Raw genomic sequence first — 23600 nt, 5'->3', positions numbered from 1 at the left:
TTTAGGACGGTGCATATTAGGTCAGAAACAACATTTAGAGCAGAAGCGTCAAACACATTTTCACCGAGAGCCACATCAGCAAAATGGCGTCCGTCAAAAGACCAGATGTAAATTAATCTGCTGCTTTTTTAACTTGTTTATTCATTGTTTCTGTATTTATTTCTTATTCAAGGTACAAATTTTACATATACATTTGCCTAGATGTACAAATATGTCTGTGTAACTGTGTCTCCTGCTAAAATGACGTGTTAAGACCATCATACCTTTTAATTTAGCCCCGCGAGGGCCGCATAAAATGATGTAGAGGGCCGCATTTGGCCCACGGGCCTTGGGTTTGACACATGTGATTTAGAGAAACAAACAGACGAGACAAAAGTGACAAAGACACGACGAGTGAACCACAACAGACCGTCCTCTGAGTTTAAGACGCCCCAAGAAGAAGAGAATCCACCTGTGTGAGTTTGTTTTTCATGTTTCAGAGTTTTGTTCTTGAAGGTTCAAAAGTTCCACAGTTCCTGACTCGGGCAGGTCATGTGATCCGTGACTGTGATCCTCTGATGGACGTCACCTTTGGACAAATTTGGTCCTGCGTCTCTGTTTGTCTCAGTCTCCTCTGGTCAATGCTCTCGTGTTCACTCGGTCAGTCGTTTTTTTACTTATAAAATCCATTAAAGGTGGAGGAGCGAGTCCATTTAAAACTTTAAGAATAAGACGAGTGTCCATAAAAACCTGAGAACGTTCAACATCCAAAATATTAAACTTAAGATGTTACAATAGTGAAACTGTAGAGGCTTTTTGTGCAGGGTTTTCAAATTCTGCATTTCTGATTCTGTCGTCAGATCAGGTCTTATATGTTTTTTATTTATTTTTTTGTTTGTTTTTTAATTATTTGTCTTGGGCAAATGGACGTCTTTTCTCTTTGCACAGCCTGGGCAGCCACAATCGATATCAATCAACACAATGATACAAGAGACAAGGAAAAATAAACAAAAACAGACAAACAAAACACACACACAAAAAAAAGAGTATCTCCGATTGATAGTAATGGACAATAAATACAGCAATGGTAATGGACAATAAATACAGCAATGGTAATGGACAATAAATACAGCAATGGTAATGGGCAATAAATACAACAATGGTAATGGGCAATAAATACAATAATGGTAATGGACAGCAAAATACAACAATGGTAATGGACAATAAATACAACAATGGTAATGGACAATAAATACAGCAATGGTAATGGACAATAAATACAGCAATGGTAATGGACAATAAATACAGCAATGGTAATGGACAATAAATACAGCAATGGTAATGGGCAATAAATACAACAATGGTAATGGGCAATAAATACAACAATGGTAATGGGCAATAAATACAACAATGGTAATGGGCAATAAATACAACAATGGTAATGGGCAATAAATACAACAATGGTAATGGGCAATAAATACAACAATGGTAATGGGCAATAAATACAACAATGGTAATGGACAATAAATACAACAATGGTAATGGACAATAAATACAACAATGGTAATGGACAATAAATACAACAATGGTAATGGGCAATAAATACAATAATGATAATGGACAGCAAAATACAACAATGGTAATGGACAATAAATACAACAATGGTAATGGACAATAAATACAGCAATGGTAATGGACAATAAATACAACAATGGTAATGGGCAATAAATACAGCAATGGTAATGGACAATAAATACAACAATGGTAATGGGCAATAAATACAACAATGGTAATGGGCAATAAATACAATAATGGTAATGGACAGCAAAATACAACAATGGTAATGGACAATAAATACAACAATGGTAATGGACAATAAATACAGCAATGGTAATGGACAATAAATACAGCAATGGTAATGGACAATAAATACAACAATGGTAATGGGCAATAAATACAGCAATGGTAATGGGCAATAAATACAGCAATGGTAATGGGCAATAAATACAACAATGGTAATGGGCAATAAATACAACAATGGTAATGGGCAATAAATACAACAATGGTAATGGGCAATAAATACAATAATGGTAATGGACAATAAATACAACAATGGTAATGGACAATAAATACAACAATGGTAATGGACAATAAATACAACAATGGTAAAGAAATGGTAGATACAAAGCCAGCATTGCAAAAATAAGAAGAAGTTTCATACAGTAAACCACGTCCCACAATGCAACACAAACGCGGTGCAACGGGCCTTTAAAACCGCAGCTGCGTCTAAACCAGAAATGAAAAGACAAACTCTGCTTCATCTGCCACGTGTCATTTTTCCAAAACCGCAATTTAATCAGCCGTTTTGTCTTTCCACCGGCCAATCAGCGCCTTTCTTTACCCCTGAAAATAATCAAAATGTTACGACCGATACTGGCACTCGTGGGACGGCTGGCGCTAACCGTGGCTCTGGCGTTTTAAATTACATTCATACTGTTATTGGTGGGGAATTATTAAATAAGTGTAGACATGGAAGCAAAGGGAGCGGGATTATGCATTTCAAATCGCCCCAGTCGCAGTGTAATAAGTATATCCGACACCTTCAGGAGAAAAGTGATTGCTTCTGTTCATGTGGTTAATATTTTCAGTGTCGCCGTCGCTATGGGGGTCCCGTCATTACAAAAAGAATATATTTCACATCCAGCAGCTGTCGGTGTGTTGACCTTGTTGCGTTTTGTCGTATTCCGGGTACAATTGTCCCTCGATATGTCGCGGTTCACACTTTACTGATTTCGTAGGTTTTTCCAGTGCGATTCTGCAGAACTTTTTTAACAGAGTATGAACGTGCGTTGTGTTGTGCGTCCTGATTGGCTGTTGGACTGTAGACCATCGTGTCGTGCGTCCTGATTGGCTGTTGGACTGTAGACCGTTGTGTCGTGCGTCCTGATTGGCTGTTGGACTGTAGACCGTTGTGTCGTGCGTCCTGATTGGCTGTTAGACTTAGACCATTGTGTCGTGCGTCCTGATTGGCTGTTGGACTGTAGACCATTGTGTCGTGCGTCCTGATTGGCCGTTGGACTGTAGACCATCGTGTCCTGCGTCCTGATTGGCTAAGGGACTGTCAATCAATCTCCTCCGTCCCACCCTCCACAGCACAGAATGAGACAAGTTTAAATGTACAGAGTGCTGATATTTTGTTATAAATGATGTTTTATGTTTATGTTTTTAGAAAAGCGATATATAATCTGGCAACAGTTTTATCCTGGAGTCGACATTTATATAATTAAATAAAACTTTTTCACTATATCCACAGCTTTTTACTGACACCTTTTCTAATCCGTTAACATCCCGGTGTTGATATTTAGTTTTAAATTCTGTTTTATGTTGAAAGATTTAATATTTGATTTACAAACATAAGCTACATTTATTTTATTGCATCAGTCTCGACGTTAAAATATCTTAGAACTGTTATTATTTAAGTTTTACATCGATTCCTACCACGTTTGAATTATTGTGTAGAATTCTGGGGTTTTACTTATAAATCTAATATAAAATCAGTTTTTCTACTCCAAAAGAAGGTCGTTGGAATAGTTCACCAAGCAGACGATCTCGCACCAACAAATCCTGTTTTTGTTCAGTTAAAACGAGTCAAATTGTCTGATGTTGATTTGAGTCGTGATGATGTTTAAGGCAGATCATCATAAACTCCGCCCCTTTTTACAGATGTTATTCAAACAGAGTCAAAATCATCTTAGACCAACAGGTTTAATAAAAAAAAGTAAGATTAGAACCAGTCAAACCGTGGTTGTGTTTGTGTTCGAGGGGTCAGTGTGTGGAACAACCTGGAGGATAAATGAAAAAGCTCCTACACAATAAAAGCATTTAAAAAGAAGTACAGTATAAAACACGACTTTTTGAACATTACAGGACTCAGGAGTGATTCAGGTGAACTGCTGTGGTTTGTCCTTTTTATTTTGTTACATATCGAGTCATTTGTTGTCGAACTGATGCTGCTTTTCTTGTAATTCTTGTGCGTCGTTATTATTAAATAGAGTTAGACGATATAAGTCGTTTTTACTTCAGCCTAAACTCTTTCAGTCATGATAGAAATGTTATGTACAACTTTATACAAGTGAATAATGTTTGATTTTGAACAGAATGACCCAATAAAATACTTCCATACATACTTACTACTTGTATAAATATGTTACCGTCACTTTAAGAGCGACAGCACGCACGAGGAAAAGAGCACACGCCTGGGAAACGAGCTGAGGCGGCGCGTAAAGACGGAGACAAATGTTTTTTCTTATCTTTTTATTGTTTATTTTTGAGACTTGGTTTGATTATTTCAGTAAAAAAATAATTTTGCAAAGCTGTGAATTTAAATTTTGTAAGTCTCTTTTTACGTCGGAGTCCAGTGGAAGTTATTTTCTCTTCAATAAAAATAAAAAAAGTGTAAAACGTCACTATTAATTAATTAAACAAGAGAGAAATGTGAGAAAATGTTAACGCCTGTGTGAGAAAAGTGTATAAAGTGTGTGGTGAGGGGTTTTACAGACAAAAACATAGAGAATAATGTAAAAAAAAATAAAGCTTTGTTCTGTTTTTGCCTACTGTTTTGGTTATTTTTGGAACGTAACTCCCGCGATAAACGAGAGAACACTGTAATGCAATTGGTGGATTTCAGAATGATCCAAAATTAGGACCGTTGCCATGGTAATTCCAAACAAATACAGTTAATATATTTTGAATTTTGAATGGTGAAACTTCCTTAAAACGTGATAATATTATAAGGAAGCTGTTAACGTGAACGTAACCTACAATATTTAAACTTTTTCTGCTTCTTTTACGTCTGTTGTTGTTGTGTTTCTTATTGGAATATGTAAAAACTATAATGATTGTGTTGTTGTTGTTGTTGTTGTTGTCGGTCAGAGTAACAGTGAAAGTGAAACCCCACAGTGACACTCAGGACATCAGCAATTTTTCAAATGAAGTGCGATCAAGAACAACGCCATTATTGCAAAAATTTGTATTTAGTTCTGCTTTATTGCTTCTGATTATATTAAAGTCATCAATCATGTGCCGGGCTCGTGTTCAAGGTTAAGTACAGGAGAGACGCATCAGGGAGCGGCTCTGTCAGAGCAGTTAACACCAAAACAGAGGAATGAACAGGTTTAATTACAGACGGAAATGAACAAAACGAACAGCTTCAACCTAAACACGAACAGCTTAAAACTATATATGAAACGAACAGCTTCAATTTATACACGAACAGATTAAACCGACAAACTAACATCTTAAACTTGTACACAAACAGAGGAATGAACAGGTTTAATTACAGACGGAAATGAACAAAACGAACAGCTTCAACCTAAACACGAACAGCTTCAACTTATATACGAACAGATTAAAACTATATATGAACAGAACAGCTTCAATTTATATACGAACAAATTAAACCTACAAACTAACAGCTTAAACTTGTACACAAACAGAGGAATGAACAGAGGCTTAATTACAGACAGAAATGAACAAAACGAACAGCTTAAACATGTACACAAACAAAGCACGCACTGGAGGAATGAACAGGTTTAATTACAAACGGAAATGAACAAAACGAACAGCTTCAACCTAAACACAAACAGCTTAAAACTATATATGAACAGAACAGCTTCAATTTATACACAAACAGATTAAACCGACAAACTAACAGCTTAAACTTGTACACAAACAGAGGATGCACTGCAGGAATGAACAGAGGCTTAATTACAAACGGAAATGAACAAAATGAACAGCTTCAGCCTAAACACGAACAGAACAGCTTCAACTTATACATGATCAGCTTAAAACTATATATGAACAGAACAACTTCAACTTATAAACAAACAACTTCAACTTATACATGACCAGAACAGCTTCAACTTTTACACAAACAACTTTAACCTACACATGAACAGAACAAGTTCAACTTATACACGAACAGCCTCAACCTACACACGAACAAAACAGCTTTAACATGTACACAAACAACTTTAACATGTACACAAACACCTTAAACCTACAAACAGACGACTTAAACCTAAAGACATTTGACTTTCCAAAAAGGTTCACACATTACGATGTTTGCAGTTGTTACAGTAAATTCAGGCTAAAGTGAAACTCAGAGCAGCAGTGAACCAAAGGCTGAGGTTTGACGACAGGAGTTTAATGAATCTGACAAATGTAAGAATTAAAATCATTAACTAAAACAAACCTCAGTACAGTAACTAAAATATAAAAGTATCTAAACGTATTTCAGAAATATTTGTTCCCTTGTTGCTGTTTATAGACACTTTAACCCAGTTTGTTCAGCTTTTCATCTTTTCACCAAATTTAAATATCGCACATCAATAATAATAATTTAAAATAAAATAAAATAAAAATAGTTTGCACACCTCCCTGTCATGCAGCACACATCAAGTTACTCGTTAGAGACTCCACCGAACCCCCACCCTCCTCCTCCCTCTCCACAGACAGGATGTCTTCACCCTGAGGTGCTCATTTTCTGTAAAGTCACTCAACAGATAAGTGTCAGCACAAAGAAAAAGGTGGAGCCTGCATGTGTCTCTATGTGACGCTTAATTAGAGCGAGCTGCTTGCTTAATTGTTTGGCTGATACGGCCGTGGAAGGAGCAGGCGCGAGGCGGGAGGGGGGCGCTTGATTCATGACAGGGAGCCGCCGGTTTGAAGGATGTCGACAGATAAGACTGCAAGGGTAATTAACAGGAAGAGAGAGGGATGATGAGAGAAAAGAAAAAGAGATGAGAAAGAGGAAAGGAGGAGGGGGAACTGCCAGGCAGAATAAATGCCATAAAAGTGTCCCAGGATCCTATAATGACTTCAAAAAGAGAGGCAAAAACGCGGCGAGGCTGTGTGGAAGGAAGCAGATAAAGAGCAAGGAGAGAGGCCAGTGATTAAGGGCATAATTCCATTTTATTGCACAATAGTGTTGGAGTCCAGGATGCCAACTGGGCTGGAGCTCCACTCAATCCATGCACAATTAACTTTTACTAAACAACGCCACAATACAAGCTTTGATTATTCTCAAGGTCAGCAAATGTCAAGTGGAAAGAGATGCACGTAAACACTGGCACTAGCGCTCAGGAGCCGGGAATCAGACGACGTGGTGCGGAAAAGGGACGTGAGAACGGGTCTGGAGGCTTCAAAGTCTAAGAACATGACTCTCAAACGTGACTGGAGTAAGTACTGGACGTGTAAATACTGCGCACATGTAACGGAGATGATCCTAAACAGACAAACGCACTGACGTTTCACATTCAGCTAAAAAAAAAAACATGCTTCCCTACAGAAAAAAAACAAGTTCTCTATAAAACTATAACAAATTGCCGTTATGTTATCTCCATTTTTATCATTTTTGTGCGTCGCAAACACAAAAACGCATCAGAATCGCCGGTAAAACTCCATCCTCTCATTAAAACGCCACGTCCCCGTTGTTTCGTCCGCATTGTCGACTCCGCGTGACCCTTGAGCTCCACATTTTCAGTTCACAAAGACTCATGGGATTCAGGAATGTTCCGTCTGACGTGGATTGCACATTCCACCTCACAGGTCAGCGGGGCAGGGCCGTTTGACGAGGCTTTTATCACGCCGTTGGCACCGTCGTTAGTCTGGGTTCTACAATGGGACGAATCGCTGACATTTGACCTTGACTTTAATAGCTCCATCGGGCGATATGGACATCCACACAACCATGAACCTTTTATTATCGTAACCTGTATTTTTTTTTTATCTTTTTGTCTTTCAATTTTGGGATAAAAGACTTGGACCTGAACCCATTATCTGAAGCACCACTTTCCGCTTCTCTGCTCTTTTTTCGCCCTCACTATTTTCCATTGAGAGAATTAACTAATCGCTCCTCGTTCTTTTTTGCTTTTCTTTGTGGCGTTTAATCAATTAATCCTCCCGTTTCTATTGACTTTTCCCCTTCAAATCAGCATTTCTTTTATTTCCCCACAGCGAGCGCCTGCCACTCGTCTGGGATCCACGTATTTGGTCGTCCGCGTCAGTCACGGCGGAGACAAAACCGCAGAAGACGCAGGTGCGACGTGGGAAAGTAGGGAAAAGGCAGAATAAACAAGCCTTGAATGTTTGACCGAGGACATTTGGGAGCACCGAGGGGCAGAGATGAAGACAGTTTATCGTCGTCTTTGGGTAAACTACGTGAGAATTTGTTATTTAATTTAGGACAGACTGACGTGTCCTCGCACAGTAGGACGCAGGTGCTTTTAAATGTGTTCAAAACGACCTCATTGAGCTTTAAATCTACGATAAGACGTGGAACTCAAATGACTAGAATGTTTTTGAAAATAAGTCGTGCTAAAATAAGGGTATTACGTTAATTTGTCTATCAGGGAATGTACAATATTGCAATGAAAATTAACAACACGTGTTTTATTTTTGGTATTTATGTGGTAAACTTTCACTTTCGCCTGTGCAGTTTGACTTAATTTAATAGAAATGGGTCCAGAAACTGATTTTCTGATGTCCTGCTTCTTGTTAGAGCAGCGAGACTTTCTTTTTATGTTTTTATTTTACAAAATGTACATGCCAGTAGTGTACAGTGACTTTTATGGAGCTGGACATCAAAATGACACCACTTTTTATACAAACTAGTGTATTTATTTTACATATTAAATGAATAATGAGCAATTTAGAGTCAAATGAGAGAAGCTCAGATCAGACAGAGTTTATTTATTGGACCTTTTTCTTTTCTGTGGCTCAGATCTGACCCTCACTCTCTTCTTCTTTCGTGGTTTGTGTCTTTGAGATGCAGATGAACAGCAGACTGTGGTCCTGAGCTGCTCTCTCATTCTCTTATGAAGTGGTGTTTAGTTTCTCCAGTGTAACGTGAAATGGTTTGAGAGGAGAGTTAAAGAAGCTACGTTTGTCGGGAAAGAGAATGCATCTTTGAGCAGGAATGGGGCCTATGGTGTTATGAATCCAAACAAAAATTTAAAAGAAAATACGCATTATTGTTTTTATTTTAGATTGATAGATTTATTTTAGATTTATTTTAGATTTAGATTATTTTGATTTATTTTAGATTTTTTTTATTAGATTTATTTTAGATTTTTATTTTAGATTTAGATTATTTAGATTTATTTTAGATTTTTTTTATTAGATTATTTTTATTTTAGATTGTTAGATTTATTTTAGATTTTTATTTTAGATTTAGAGTATTTAGATTTGTTTTAGATTTTTATTTTAGATTTAGATTATTTAGATATATTTTTTATTATTTTATTTTAGATTTAGATTATTTAGATTTATTTTAGATTTTTTTTTTGATTATATTATTTTTTATTTTAGATTGATAGATTTATTTTAGATTTTTATTTTAGATTTAGATTATTTAGATTTATTTTAGATTTTTTTGATTAGATTATTTTTATTTTAGATTGATAGATTTATTTTAGATTTAGCTTATTTAGATTTAGTTTAGATTTTTTTTTAAATTAGATTATTTTTATTTTAGATTTTATTTAGATTTGATTAGCGAGTAGCCTTGAAAATAAAACTGGAGAATAAAGTAAGTACAGAGCAGTGGGCGTAGACCAAGAATGACGAAAATGGGAGTTAATCTTGACAATAAGCCATTAAACATCTCTGAAATATACATAAATCACTCTAAACACAACTTTGAGAGTGTAAACAGTGAGAGGAAACAACTATAACGTGGTAAAAAAGCTCTAAAAAGTCGATTCTGCTTTAATCCCTCTGTTGTGACGCACAGCTGCATTTGTTCCATATTTGAAACGTGTCACTAAATCACCGTGGACCAAACATCTATAAAGACACACATCTGACGCTCAAACACATTCAGGGAGTGTTTTTGAAGAACAGTCGCCGCTCTGATCGCTGACGTCCTGTTGCTGCATAAGTTCCTAAACGTTGACGTCTTACATTTATTCACCGGTGACGTTCTGCGACGGATTCAGAGATCTGCCCCGTCCAGAAATACAATAAATCTGCGACCGCTCGACAGTTTTATCTGATACATAGAGAAGACTTCAGTTCCATTTTTCCGTGGAGAGGGAGAATGCATGAACGTCTCAGCGGCCGATTGAGCGATCTATCAGCTCTGCGCATCAGTCATTTGTGGAACAGCCAATGGCAAAGTGTGTGGCCTCTTTCCAAACTGCGATTCATCATGTGGAAATGAAGGCAACTTCTCAAAATGACACATGACAGCTCGGGTTTAAAGCTACTTGGAAACCATTTCTTGTCACAGAGCCTGACAAAATGGACAGTAAGCACTTTCCCTCCAACACTGCAAAGACCGACTACGCTCAACAACTGGGCATTATGGTCCACGGCGGCGGATGGTGAGAGCTTTGGAGAGAGGTCGCTGCTTTTGTGGAGCGATTCTTGACGTCTGTGTCTGAAATCTGGTCATTGGTAAAAAAATATATATCCTTGGAGTTGAGAGATAAATGATTTAAAATGAAATATTCTATGTTTTGAATGGGAATTTAGCTTAAAACACGAAGCTGAAGCTCATGAATTTACAGGTTCTGCTCAGGAAATAAGAAATCTAACTGTAGGGTTTATTTATAATCTGTAGTTCCACGAAATGTAATGAAAAAGCAAGTCTCCAAATCTCATATTTTATCCTCCTGAGACCCGAGCTCCTGCAGGACTTTATTTGTAAAAACTATTAAGAGCTTGAACACGTGCATTTTGTGTAAAAAATAAAATGAGAAACAATTGTGCCTCTTGGAGCAATGTGTCTCATTTGTGCTGCTGACAGGAGCAGGAAGACATGTGCCTTTAAATAAAAAATAATAATAAAATTTAATAAAAATAAATACATAAATGAAATTAAAAAAAATAAATTAAAATACAATAAAAACATAAAATAAAATATAATAAAAAGAAAAAAATAAATTTAAAAATAAACTAAAAATAAATAAAAATAAATACATAAATAAATTTAAAAATACATTAAAATACAATAAAAAAAATAAAATGAAATATAATAAAAAATTGATAAATTAATTAAAAAATAAACTAAAAATAAATAAAAATAAATACAAAAATAAACTTTTTAAAATAAAATAAAATATGATAAAATATGAATACATTAATTAAAAATAAACTAAAAATAAATAAATATTCTAAACTCTTAGAAATATTCAAAATTGAACATGTTCTTGTTGCTGTTCTTCTAAAAATTTGCACTGTGGCCTAAACAACCCAAAATGTGTTGTCCACAGATGAGGACACCAGGTCTCGGGAAGTTGATTATTTTATGAACACAAATGACGATTGTAACATCATTTTTGAGGGGCATTTTTGTACTTTTTTATATAACTACAGTAAACAACTAACCCTACATACAAGATTTATGCAATTTAGCTGTAATTTTTGCATATAAATAAACATAAAGAGCATTTTTACTGCGTCCGCGCTCGACAATAAAACCACCGCGTTGAGCCAAACCTTTAACCTTTATGTGAGTGTTAGTTACAAAACATTTACTTAACCTTCACAAAGATCAAGGACACTGCTTTTACAGTCACTTTTACAAACGGCAGCTTTAACAGACACTTTACTTCACCTGTTGTGACGCAGTTAAACGTGTATTTTGAATGGAAGTCGACAGACAAACAGCAGAACCAATGGAAAACCAATAACCAGGAAAAACAGGTCCGGCTTGTGACGGAGCAGGGAAAACGGTGGGAAAACGGATATATAAAATAAGCCATCTTGTGCGAATGGGCTTTATTTGGCAGAGTGTGAGAGAGTGATGTGAAGTGATTTGGAAAACGTTGCAGCGTATAAAGCCCTCATCTCCAGGACGCACATTTATTCTTGTCCGGTTCCCCGTCATTGAGCAGAGCATTACCGAGCAGTAATCTTTCCTCTCACTATACTGTTGTGTCTGCTCCAGGGAACACTGTGCTCATTTACCACCTCTGCACAACTGTTTCACACAACTTTACTCTCGTGAACCAACACAATCCCATCTATTACCACCACTACAGTGAAATTAATTAACAACATTATACTTAACCCTCTGATGCATAAATTATGAAAGCCTTGGTCAAGATTTTGTGTTTTTATTCTTCTCAGGACATGAAATAACAACGTAAACTGCCTGTAAAAATGAATTAAATTGTGTTCTATTGTAAATATACAGACACATGTTTCTTTTTATGCTTTGAAAAACATTTAAACAATTTTTGGGGAATGTCAACACTGTATAGGAGCGATGTTTAGGCCTGAATAAGAAAAAACAGAGGAAATTTACTTGCAGTTACACCGAGTGACCACTGAATTGACGTCAATGGAGTGTGGCAGCAGAGAGCACTTTAGAGTCTGATTTGCAGCTCCACCACATAAACCAATGCATTAAAAAGAAAGTTATGTGTGTGACCGCTGTGCACCAGAGGGTTAAAATGTGTAATTCTGATGTTTTGTGCAACTATAGCAATGTGTAGTATCTATAAATATTGTAAGGGAAATGATTTAATGCACAACCTCCAGGGCCTTTTTTAAAACAAGTGCAAATATTTAGTGAGCAGCATCATCAGCAGTCTGCAACGCATCAATCTGTCACATTTACTGTCATATTAGTACCTTGTATACGTTTTATTGCTCTATTACTTTAAGTAGCTCGTGCAAATACATTGGACTTTCGACATAAATCACGCAGAGATACAGAAACGCAGAAACGTCGCTTTAGTTCCTTCAAATGAGATCATAAAACGCAGCCCACGATACATCTCTGAGTGGAGCGTGTGTTTTATTCCCGTGAGGCGCGAGGTCTGAGATGCCAGACTTCATACTTTCCTCTTCCAGCTTCATGGGGGGAGGTGAGGTGCTCCCGGGCCAGTTGTCTGAAGTGTTCTGCCAGGACGCCATCTGCTCGGACATAGTCAGAATTTCACATCAGGGCCGGTCCAGCAGGCGGCTCGCTCTCACGCCCAAGCGCCTTTAGCAGCGTGAGCGCCGTGCCTAGCGACGTCAAAGTCCTCCAAGACGCTCAAGTAACCTCCGCTAACCCGCCTCATCCCAGGTTTCCTCGTTACCGTGCGGAGACGAGGGCCCAGAGGTTCCACCGTGTCATTACTGAACGCTGCTGCTGCTGCTTAGTTATTTGCAAAAAGCTATTAGTGACAAAGTGTGTGGCCCCTTTTCAGAAAGCAATTCATCATGTGGACGTGAACGCAAGCAGAAATTGACACAAGATTAATGTCTGTCAAACCCGGCGTGAATACATTTACTGAAGGAGTGATATGAGCTCACTTCTCTCTGTCACGGTAATTACCCTGATTACTGTAGTTCTTAAATGCCAAGTACCACCTCGTGACAAAAGTACAGTTTCAGAGAGAGCGGCGAGTGAGGTAGAAGACGAGCGCTCGGTTCTTTCGCTGAGCGTTTCATCCCTGCGCGCTTTGATATCGCAGAGTTTCAAACGACATCTCGACATTTTACAGGTCGATAATATTTAAGAATTATGATTAAATTGTGTTTCAGAAAGTGGTGGAATGCACGAAAAACAACTATTCTCATTCTCATCATCTTTGTCCCACAGAAACACAGAGAAAGTGTCAGCGTCACCTCCAGTCTCTGTCTCTAAAACCTTCAAATCAGGAGAGAAATCTAGAGGTAATAATGGACTCAGACTTGAACTTTAACAGCCACATCAAATCAGTGACATCTGCAGCTTTTTACATCGAAAAACACGTCAAAAATCAAAGGTAAACTGTCCAAACCAGACTCAGACTTATCCTGCATTTGTGTCCAGTAGATTAGACGACTGTAACGTCCTGATCACTGGACTCTCCAAACGAGACACAGAACAGAACATCCAGAACATCCAGAACATCCAGAACATCCAGAACATCCAGAACATCCAGAACATCCAGTACATCCAGAACATCCAGAACATCCAGAACATCCAGAACATCCAGAACACTGCTGCTCGGGTCAGGACTAGAACCAAGAAGTACTTCACACATGTGTCCTGTGGCTCAGGTCTGTGGCTCCTGTGGCTCAGAGACTTTAAATCAGCTCTTTGTGTATAAGTCTCTCCATGGTCCAAAGTTCATCTCTGACATGTTGGTGCCACATGAACCATCTCACACTCTGAGGACTTCAGGGACCGGCCTCCTGCTGGTCCAGAGTCAGGACTAAACATGGAGAATCAGTGTTTCAGTTTTATGCAGCTAAAACCTGGAACAGTCTCCTGAAGATGTGAGACAGACTCGACTTTGACAATATTTAAATCCAGACTCAAAACGGTTCTGTTTATCTGTGCAGACGACTGAAAGGTTTTTATTCTGTTCTTCTCTTTTAATGGTTATTTTATGATGATTATTTATGTTTTGATTTGTGTGATTTTAATGTCTTTCTTATTCTGTAAAACACTTTGAATTACCTTGTGTACGAATTGTGCTGTACAAATAAACTGGCCTTGCCTTTTCTATTCTTTAATATTTCACTTAAAAATCAAATAATTGTTGTTAATCTGTTTTACGAATTGAAAGAAAAATTGAAAAGAAAATACATATTATTATTTTTATTTTAGACTGATAGATTTATTTTAGATTTTTATTTTAGATGTAGATTATTTAGATTTATTTTGTTTTAGATTAGACCATTTTTATTTAAGATTTTATTTAAATTTAAATTAAGATAAACAGATCACAATAAAACTGTCATTTTGCTGAGAGACGATCGAGCTCAACAGTGACACGTGCTCAGGTTTCAAAAGTTAATTTTCTTTTCACTTTTCCCATAAACTTTTCAAAAAAATGTAAATATTCAACCAATTAACAAAGTCAGTTTAAAACGCTAAATTCTGTGAAATGTTTTAATAACTTAAATAAAATAATAATACATAATAAATAAATAATAATAATAAATAATAAATAAATAAATAAAATAATAAAAATAAATAAATAATAATAATAATAATAAAATATAATTAAAGCTCTCGTGATCATTAGCGAGCTTTCGAACTTCACATTTTTTTCGTAAAAATAGAAAAAAATAATGGTAGATTTCTTTAAGCACAGACCGCACACTCCAGAACAATCCCTGAACTCCGCCTTTCGTCTGATTGGTTCACTCATCTGTCAGTCACGCCCATCTGGACTTTGACAGATTAAACCAGGGAAAAATGTTGGAAAATAGAGAATAATCATATAGTTTAAACCTTTTATCTAACACAGAAGGTGCACACATGTCGACACACAAACCCAAAAACAGACGACCGACCTTCACCTGTCCAGACACCAGAGGGCGCAATTGTGCAAACACCTTCCCCTGACCCAGGAACATGACGTAAATGTTAAGGTCACTCTTCTGGTTTATGACACTAACATGTTATTTTATTGTTTTTAATGGTCTGAGTTCACTGTAAATAAAAATATGTAGGTTTCTATTCAACTGGAGTTAATTATTTGCTGTTTTTATTGGAGTAAATATTTATTTTGTTGATGCACGTGACTTTTGGGACAGTTATCGCCGATACTGTTTTATACTTTAATCCAAAATAAACCACATTGGTCCCTGGTTTATCGCGGGGGTCACGTTCTAAAAATAACCCACAATAGACGAAATATGCAAAGTATCAGCTTTATTTTTACATTATTCTCTCTGTTTTTGTCTGTAAAACCCCTCACCACACACTTTATACACTTTTCTCACACAGGCGTTAACATTTTCTCACATTTCTCTCTCGTTTAAACTCTCTCAAAGTTCAAACCTTCGTAGGCGTCTTTGTCGGTGCAGAACGTTTCATCGACATTGTGGGTTTTGTCGGGGAGAAAACAAATTGCAAACGTACAGCACTTCAGAGTCACACTGAGATCCAGCGTTTATGTAAATTTGTCTGAACACATTCTGTACTGGACAGGAGACACGGCACGGAGGAGACTGATGGACAATGGTCTACAGTCCAACAGCCAATCAGGACGCACGACACAATGGTCTACAGTCCAACAGCCAATCAGGACGCACGACACAATGGTCTACAGTCCAACAGCCAATCAGGACGCACGACACGATGGTCTACAGTCCAACAGCCAATCAGGACGCACGACACAATGGTCTACAGTCCAACAGCCAATCAGGACGCACGACACAATGGTCTACAGTCCAACAGCGAAACCGCGAAAGATGAACAGTCCTGTGTTCACTGCACCTCAGTAAATCGTGAAAAATGACCATCCCTCTGTCATTATCGTGAAAAAGTGCAAAAAACACGTGACCTTTGACCTCTTAGACGCCTAAACACATCATATAACGTCTTGTGCAGTTCAGCCTTTAGCTCTTTGTGTTTTTTTTAATAGACCCTGGAGAAAAACAGCCCATTAAACCTATTTATTCACTGTTTAACTTTTACAATGACATCAGCTTATTTTGAGATGATTCCGGCGCCTCGTGCTCCGTCTCCGCCCGCACGCCTCTTTATATCGGCTGTATCCATTACGTACTCCTGCTCGGGCCTAATGATGTGAAGAAGAGTCCTGCTGGAGGAGAATAAACGCTTCCTGATCACCGCGACTACCTCTGCGAACACTCAGAGCCGCGGTCGCGCTCCACCGCACACGCGACCGACGGGGGAAAAGTAACAGGTGGAGGACACGGAGGAAGGAGTCCGGGCGGGGAACGATTCAGTGGGAGGAGATGTGAGTTTAAGAATGTAAAAAAGAACACGATCCGCCCACCGCCGTGTCCCCGCGTCCTCGTCTCTCCGTGCAAACTTCATCCCGATGTCCCCCGACGACAAACCCACGATCTGAAGAGCAGCTCCAGGATCGGACGAGCTTCATTACCTCCATTTTTTTTTCTTTTTTTGCAAAGTCTTTTTATCCTCCGCTTCTTCTCACTTTTCCCCAGTCGGTTCGCAGCCCTGAGGTTCACGTTTTTAATAATGTGTGTGTTTTTCTTTTGTTTTTATTTAGAGGCGTTCGCTGCTGTTGATGTAGACGATTTGTTTGTTTTTGCCGATTTTGCGTCTGATTTTCTTTGCAGTATTTACTATTTAGTACATGCACATTTTAAAGGTTTTATAAACAGGGGGAACGTGGACCTGCTGCTTTTTTTACTTAAATCATAAAAACCTGCAGGATTTAATTCAGACAAAAAATATTAAAGCTGCAGAAACTGATTTTCACAGGATGAGGAGAAGAAGTGTGTTCATCCAAAAGTCACACAAACCAGGGCTAAACCAGGACTAAACCAGGACTAAACCAGGACTAAACCAGGACTAAACCAGGACTAAACCAGGACTAAACCAGGACTAAACCAGGACTAAACCAGGACTAAACCAGGACTAAACCAGGACTAAACCTGTTGAATCAGTGTTGAGTTTTGTTCAGTCTTAAGTCTCTTTCTTCCTGATGTGACTCAGGCCTCGACTTTGACGATGTTTAAATCCAGACTCTGTTCTGTTTATCTGCTGTGACTGAAGGGGGTTTATTCTGCACTTTTCTGTTTTAATCTTAATTTTATGATGATTATTTATGTTTTGATTTGTTGTATTGTGATTTTATTGTCTTTCTTATTCTGTAAAACACTTTGTGTCTGAATTGTCCTGGACAGATTGACAGAAACAGACACATGTATTATTTTTTTTGCATAACATTAAAACAGCTTTTTTAACGGTGAAGTAGGAGCTGGGGCCGATCAGAGAGTTACTTTTACTTCCGGGTTGACGAGAAACAAAAGTACTTTTTTAGCATGCAGCCTTCTAATTCTTTTGCTTTTCCAATATGCTCTTTAGGGAAAAACACCAAACTGATAATAATGAAAACACATTTACATTTCAATCACATTTTATTATATTTTTCAGTGCAATAGTTTTTTTTAAATGCTACATGTGTCATACTTTACAATAAATGCAGTTGTGCAGTGGATTTGCTGTAAAATTCTCTTTTCTACTTTACATTTAGCTCCAGTTTAACTCGCTCAAAGCTGGTAAACATGTTGATTCAGACAAATATAACGAGACATGAAGAAGAAGAACAAGAGAAGAGTCCAAATGAACTCTAGAAACACAGTCTTGTTTGAGGATTATTGTACAAATTTGCCGACTTCCCGCCCTTCGAGGTTCTTAAAGGAGCGACGTGCCGCTGGGTCGTGCGGCGCTGCTCGTTTTACACCTGAATTTTTTCGCGATGATCATCTCATAATCGCACCATAAAACCCCAGACGCAGCATTTATGGAGGTTTATCTTAACGACAAGCTCTTTTTGCGCCGGTCTGACGTACAAAATGAAATGCAACACTGCTCTTGGTCGGACAGTTCACTTCCTGTGCAACTTTTAAGCGTCTCCACAATGTTAGCAGCACAAAATATGTTCTCCCCTGGGAAAAAAAATGTGCCAAGTGCCATTTACACATTAGATTACGCTTTTCATTCAACCACGCAGCTCCTGACGTCTGCACACGGCCACAGCCTCGATGGATTTTCACTTTTTCTTCACTGAAATCTTCCCTGGCAGTAGGTGAAGCTCCATCTGCGATCACTGTTAGCGAGTAGCGAGCACGTTAGCGACTTCAAATGCACATGATCCCGTAACGACACATGTTCTTTAGATAAACACTTACTGAAACTCGGCGCTGTAGGAGCTCTGGATCCCCGTGAGGTAGTTCCCGCTTGCAATCGGCATCGCAAACGCTTCAGTCCAGTAGTTGACCGGCGAGGTCGTCTTGCAGTTGTACGTGACGAAGTTTTGCACGCTGCAGCATTGGACCTTCCATCTACGGACAATTCGGGAAACGATTAGCTCTTACGTCTTATTTCACGTGGAGTAAAACGAAATACACTCTGTAATAACCACCTCCTGTCTTTCTGCACAGAGCTGCGTTCAGCGTAAACCCCCGAAATCACCCTGTTATCCGGACACTTGTAGTCCAACGCCGCCTGGTAATCGTTGAGATACGCCGACCACTGACACAGTGGCGTTTGGTCGCTCTGAAACGCCCTGCAGGACACTCTCCACAAGCGTCCGTCCGCGCCGGATTCACCGCTGTACCGATAAATAAAGTATACTCAAGTAAACGCGAAAGTAAAAGACATTACGTTTGTGAGCACAGCGTTTGAATCTCACCTTTTAACGTGTGAAACGGCCTGTCCAGACACACACGTGACGCTCAGGACGTCCCCGAGTTGATTGTCCCATTCGCCGTATTTAGGCAAAAAAGCTTCTGTAATGAACCAACAATACGCAACAGTCAGGAAAAACACAACAATAAAAATACTACAGTTATGTTTTTAACTGTAAACTGGACTCACTGCAGGCGTAAAGCTTGTTGATCTTCAGGATATCTGTTTCCGTCATGCCGAACCTTTGCCCGATGGACGCCGACGGCACGAGGGGAGTGATGGTGTCTTTGCCGTTGGCTGAGAAGTCCGTAGCCCCGTAATGCATCACCGAAAAGTAATCATACTCCGCTCCAAGATTGTCTGTTTCTCGCTTCTTGAAGTTGTGTTCTTTTCCCTCGATGATATTCTCCGGGTGGATTTGGACCCAGTCGTCTCGGTCACTTCTGTTCTGCTCGTGCCAGAAGTTGAGCGCGTGAATGAGCTCGTGCTGAACGATGCCGTAAAAAACGCAACCGTATCCGAGCGAGAGTTTTTGCTCCCCTCCTTGACGTCCGACGTAAGACCAGCACCCGCTCTGCTTCACGATGCTGACGTAGTTGTACTGAAAAGTGCGAGGTACAAACTTCACACAGGTGCTCAAGCTGAAGGCCTGCATGGCGGTTTTTATGACATTTATCTCTGCGCCGGTGAAGTCGCTGCTTATGGTAAAAGGCACCTGGACCACGTCTAAGTACATGGGCCATTTGTAATCAGAGTTCACGTTGGCGTTTCTGGTGAGTCGTAACGGCACGTCGCCTTGAGTTAGAGAGATCTGCTGAAGACTGTTCACCGCCAGGATCTGGGACGTGACTGTCAAGTCGTCTAAAAGAAATAAAACGACGAGAGGTCAGTTTGATTCTTATTCTTGTGCAGTTTAGGAATGATGGAAGACTGGAGTTTATTTAAGATCTTTGGGCTTATCCACACAGCTCTGGGACAATACACAGCAAGTGTAATAAACAGGACTAAACCAGGACTAAACCAGGACTAAACCAGGACTAAACCAGGACTAAACCAGGACTAAACCAGGACTAAACCAGGACTAAACCAGGACTAAACCAGGACTAAACCAGGACTAAACCAGGACTGAACCAGGACTAAACCAGAGCTACACCAGGACTAAACCAGGACTAAACCAGGACTAAACCAGGACTAAACCAGGGCTAAACCAGGACTAAACAAGGACTAAACCAGGACTAAACCAGGCTAAACCAGGACTAAACCAGGACTAAACCAGGGCTAAACCAGGACTAAACCAGGACTAAACCAGGACTAAACCAGGACTAAACCAGGACTAAACCAGGACTAAACCAGGACTAAACCAGGGCTAAACCAGGACTAAACCAGGGCTAAACCAGGACTAAACAAGGACTAAACCAGGACTAAACCAGGACTAAACCAGGGCTAAACCAGGACTAAACAAGGACTAAACCAGGACTAAACCAGGCTAAACCAGGACTAAACCAGGACTAAACCAGGACTAAACCAGGGCTAAACCAGGACTAAACAAGGACTAAACCAGGACTAAACCAGGCTAAACCAGGACTAAACCAGGACTAAACCAGGGCTAAACCAGGACTAAACCAGGGCTAAACTAGGACTAAACCAGGACTAAACCAGGGCTAAACCAGGACTAAACCAGGACTAAACCAGGACTAAACCAGGACTAAACCAGGACTAAACCAGGGCTAAACCAGGGCTAAACAAGGACTAAACCAGGACTAAACCAGGCTAAACCAGGACTAAACCAGGACTAAACCAGGGCTAAACCAGGACTAAACCAGGACTAAACCAGGACTAAACCAGGACTAAACCAGGACTAAACCAGGGCTAAACCAGGACTAAACAAGGACTAAACCAGGACTAAACCAGGCTAAACCAGGACTAAACCAGGACTAAACAAGGACTAAACCAGGACTAAACCAGGCTAAACCAGGACTAAACCAGGACTAAACCAGGGCTAAACCAGGACTAAACAAGGGCTAAACCAGGACTAAACCAGGACTAAACCAGGGCTAAACCAGGACTAAACCAGGACTAAACCAGGACTAAACCGGGACTAAACCGGGACTAAACCAGGGCTAAACCGGGACTAAACCGGGACTAAAATGGGACTAAACCAGGACTGAACCAGGACTAAACGAGGGCTAAACCAGGACTAAACCAGGACTAAACCAGGGCTAAACCAGGACTAAACCAGGACTAAACGAGGGCTAAACCAGGACTAAACCAGGACTAAACCAGGGCTAAACCAGGACTAAACCAGGACTAAACCAGGGTTAAACCAGGACTAAACCAGGACTAAACGAGGGCTAAACCAGGACTAAACCAGGACTAAACCAAGACTAAACCAGGACTAAACCAGGGCTAAACCAGGACTAAACCAGGACTAAACCAGGACTAAAATGGGGCTAAACCAGGACTAAACCAGGACTAAACGAGGGCTAAACCAGGACTAAACCAGGACTAAACGTGTTTATTGATCCTGGGGTTTTTGTTTGTGTAAACTTACCCCGCACTGCTCTGCAGTACGTGTAACTCCAACGGACATCACTGCACAAACAGACCAGGTTAAATCAGAGAGAGACTCAGTCACAACTTTTGACTAAAGCTCGTGCTGCACTTACCCACTGGAGCTCCTGTGTCCAGCAGAGAGTCCAGTTAAGTAGTTTCCTCCTGGGACGGACCATTTAAATCCTTCGTTCCAGTAGTTCACCCTGGTGTCGTTTTGACAATCGATGTGGACAATGTCTTTGGATTTGCAGCACTCAAACACCCAACTGAAAAAAAAGAAATCCTTAGAAACAGAGTATTTAGACTTATCTTTTCTAGCTCAACATAAACGAGCCAGGGACCAGATGCGTGTTGTTATTTTACTGGTTGAGAACCTTTAAGAAACCACATGTAACACCTCATTTTATTCATTTAGTCTTGTTGTTTGATGAGAACAAAGTGAAACCATCGCCTGGGACAATCCAGAGCGTTTGTTTCTCTACAACTAACACATTTACACAAAGGGCCACATCAGCAAAACGGTCACTCTCAAAGGGCCACATAAAACGCAAATAAACTACTTTTTTAACTCGTTCATTAACTCTCTGTATTTATTTCTTATTCAAGTTACAAATATCACATATACATTTCCATATATGTAAAAATACGGCTGTGTAACTGCATCTCCTGATAAACAGACATTTTAAGACAGTCAAACCTTTTAATTTATCTCGTTGTTGGCCACATAAAATGCCATGGGGGGGCCACATTTAGCCCGGGGGCCTTGAGTTTGACACACGCGCTCCTGACTCGTGGTTCCACATCTGTTTCGTGTTTTTTAACTTTGCCCGTTCGTGTTCCAGGTTAGTCTTTCTGTTTTGACCTCCACTTCACCATAACCTCGCGTTTTGTTTTGGTTTTTTTACTACCATGAGGCTGTAAATTACAACTCGATCTTGATGCACGCTTAGAATTTAACCGGTTTTTCGAGTTAGTTCAGCGTGATCACATTGTTGTGTGTTGCCCGTAGGCTAAGCTTTGTGTTTAAGTTTTCGTAACAATGGCTTAAATGAAATAAACTTACCTTCTGGAATTATACTCCCGCAGGTACTGGCTGTAAACTCCTCTGACCACGTGAGACGCAGGACAGGCAAACTCAAAGTCCTGGCCTTTTGGTGCGACGGGGCTGGACCAGAAGCACGAGTCCAGGGTGGGATAAGACTGACATCCCAGGATCCACTGCCGATCTTTCTCAGCCGCACTGTAAGGACTGCTGTAACGCAAAGAAACAGAGGAAATGGAGTAAGACGTGAGCGTTTAAAGCATCTGGGACCAGCGTTTGCACACGTCTCACACTTTTATGAACAATAATGCTGATCTTACCTCGTAAACTCTGACAGAACCTGGCCAAAGGGACATTTGTAGTAAATTATCCCTTGCAAAAAGTTGTTGTAGCTGTCACTGCTGCTGCCACCTTCAAATCACACGTGCAAATAACGTTTAACAGTAAAGCAAAGCGAGATGCACGGGTAAATAGTTGAAACGAGTACGTGAAGTAAAGAAAAATAAACGGTTTTGACTATTCCCAGCGCATCAGAGTCAGAAAAAGCGTGTTATTTCAGGATGTTCTTACCCGTAAAGCCGACAAGAACGATGAAAGTGATGCTCCACATGTTGCCAGTGTTGATATTGTCGTCGAACCTCGTGGATCTAAGTGTCGTTCACTAGAAATCAGCCTGCATTTTATACACTAATGACCAGGAAGTGCTTTGTGATCGCATCTCCATGTACGGGTTTGTTGTCTGGGGATGGATCGTCCTCTTATCTGTCACACGCCTCTTTCTATTCAATACCTGTGGGGAAACCTTACAGGATATTTTTACACACATCCTTATTCATTTCCTTCCACCAGTTCTTCAAGTGCTGGATAATTACTGCTTCTAAAGTCACCTCTTCACGGGGT

General features: G+C 39.5%; 1 protein-coding gene across 1 annotated transcript; it reads right to left on the bottom strand.

Annotated features, from left to right (window-relative positions):
- Positions 1 to 17816: 17816 nt before the first annotated feature.
- Positions 17817 to 23350, bottom strand: LOC129456280 (zinc metalloproteinase nas-30-like). Its single transcript, XM_055222144.1, has 10 exons — positions 23271 to 23350; positions 23021 to 23111; positions 22722 to 22910; positions 21772 to 21924; positions 21657 to 21697; positions 19295 to 19966; positions 19110 to 19206; positions 18840 to 19028; positions 18607 to 18759; positions 17817 to 18524 (listed from the first exon to the last, which is right to left on the bottom strand). The coding sequence occupies exons 1-10, from the start codon at positions 23308 to 23310 to the stop codon at positions 18479 to 18481; spliced, it is 1671 nt and encodes a 556-aa protein (XP_055078119.1). The 5' UTR covers positions 23311 to 23350; the 3' UTR covers positions 17817 to 18478.
- Between the last annotated feature and the right edge of the window lie 250 nt (positions 23351 to 23600).

Source organism: Periophthalmus magnuspinnatus, chromosome 5 (assembly GCF_009829125.3).
Source record: "Periophthalmus magnuspinnatus isolate fPerMag1 chromosome 5, fPerMag1.2.pri, whole genome shotgun sequence".
Lineage (NCBI taxonomy): Eukaryota > Metazoa > Chordata > Actinopteri > Gobiiformes > Gobiidae > Periophthalmus > Periophthalmus magnuspinnatus.
Note: the sequence above shows the minus strand (reverse complement) of the source record. Positions and strands in the feature narration are given on the sequence as shown.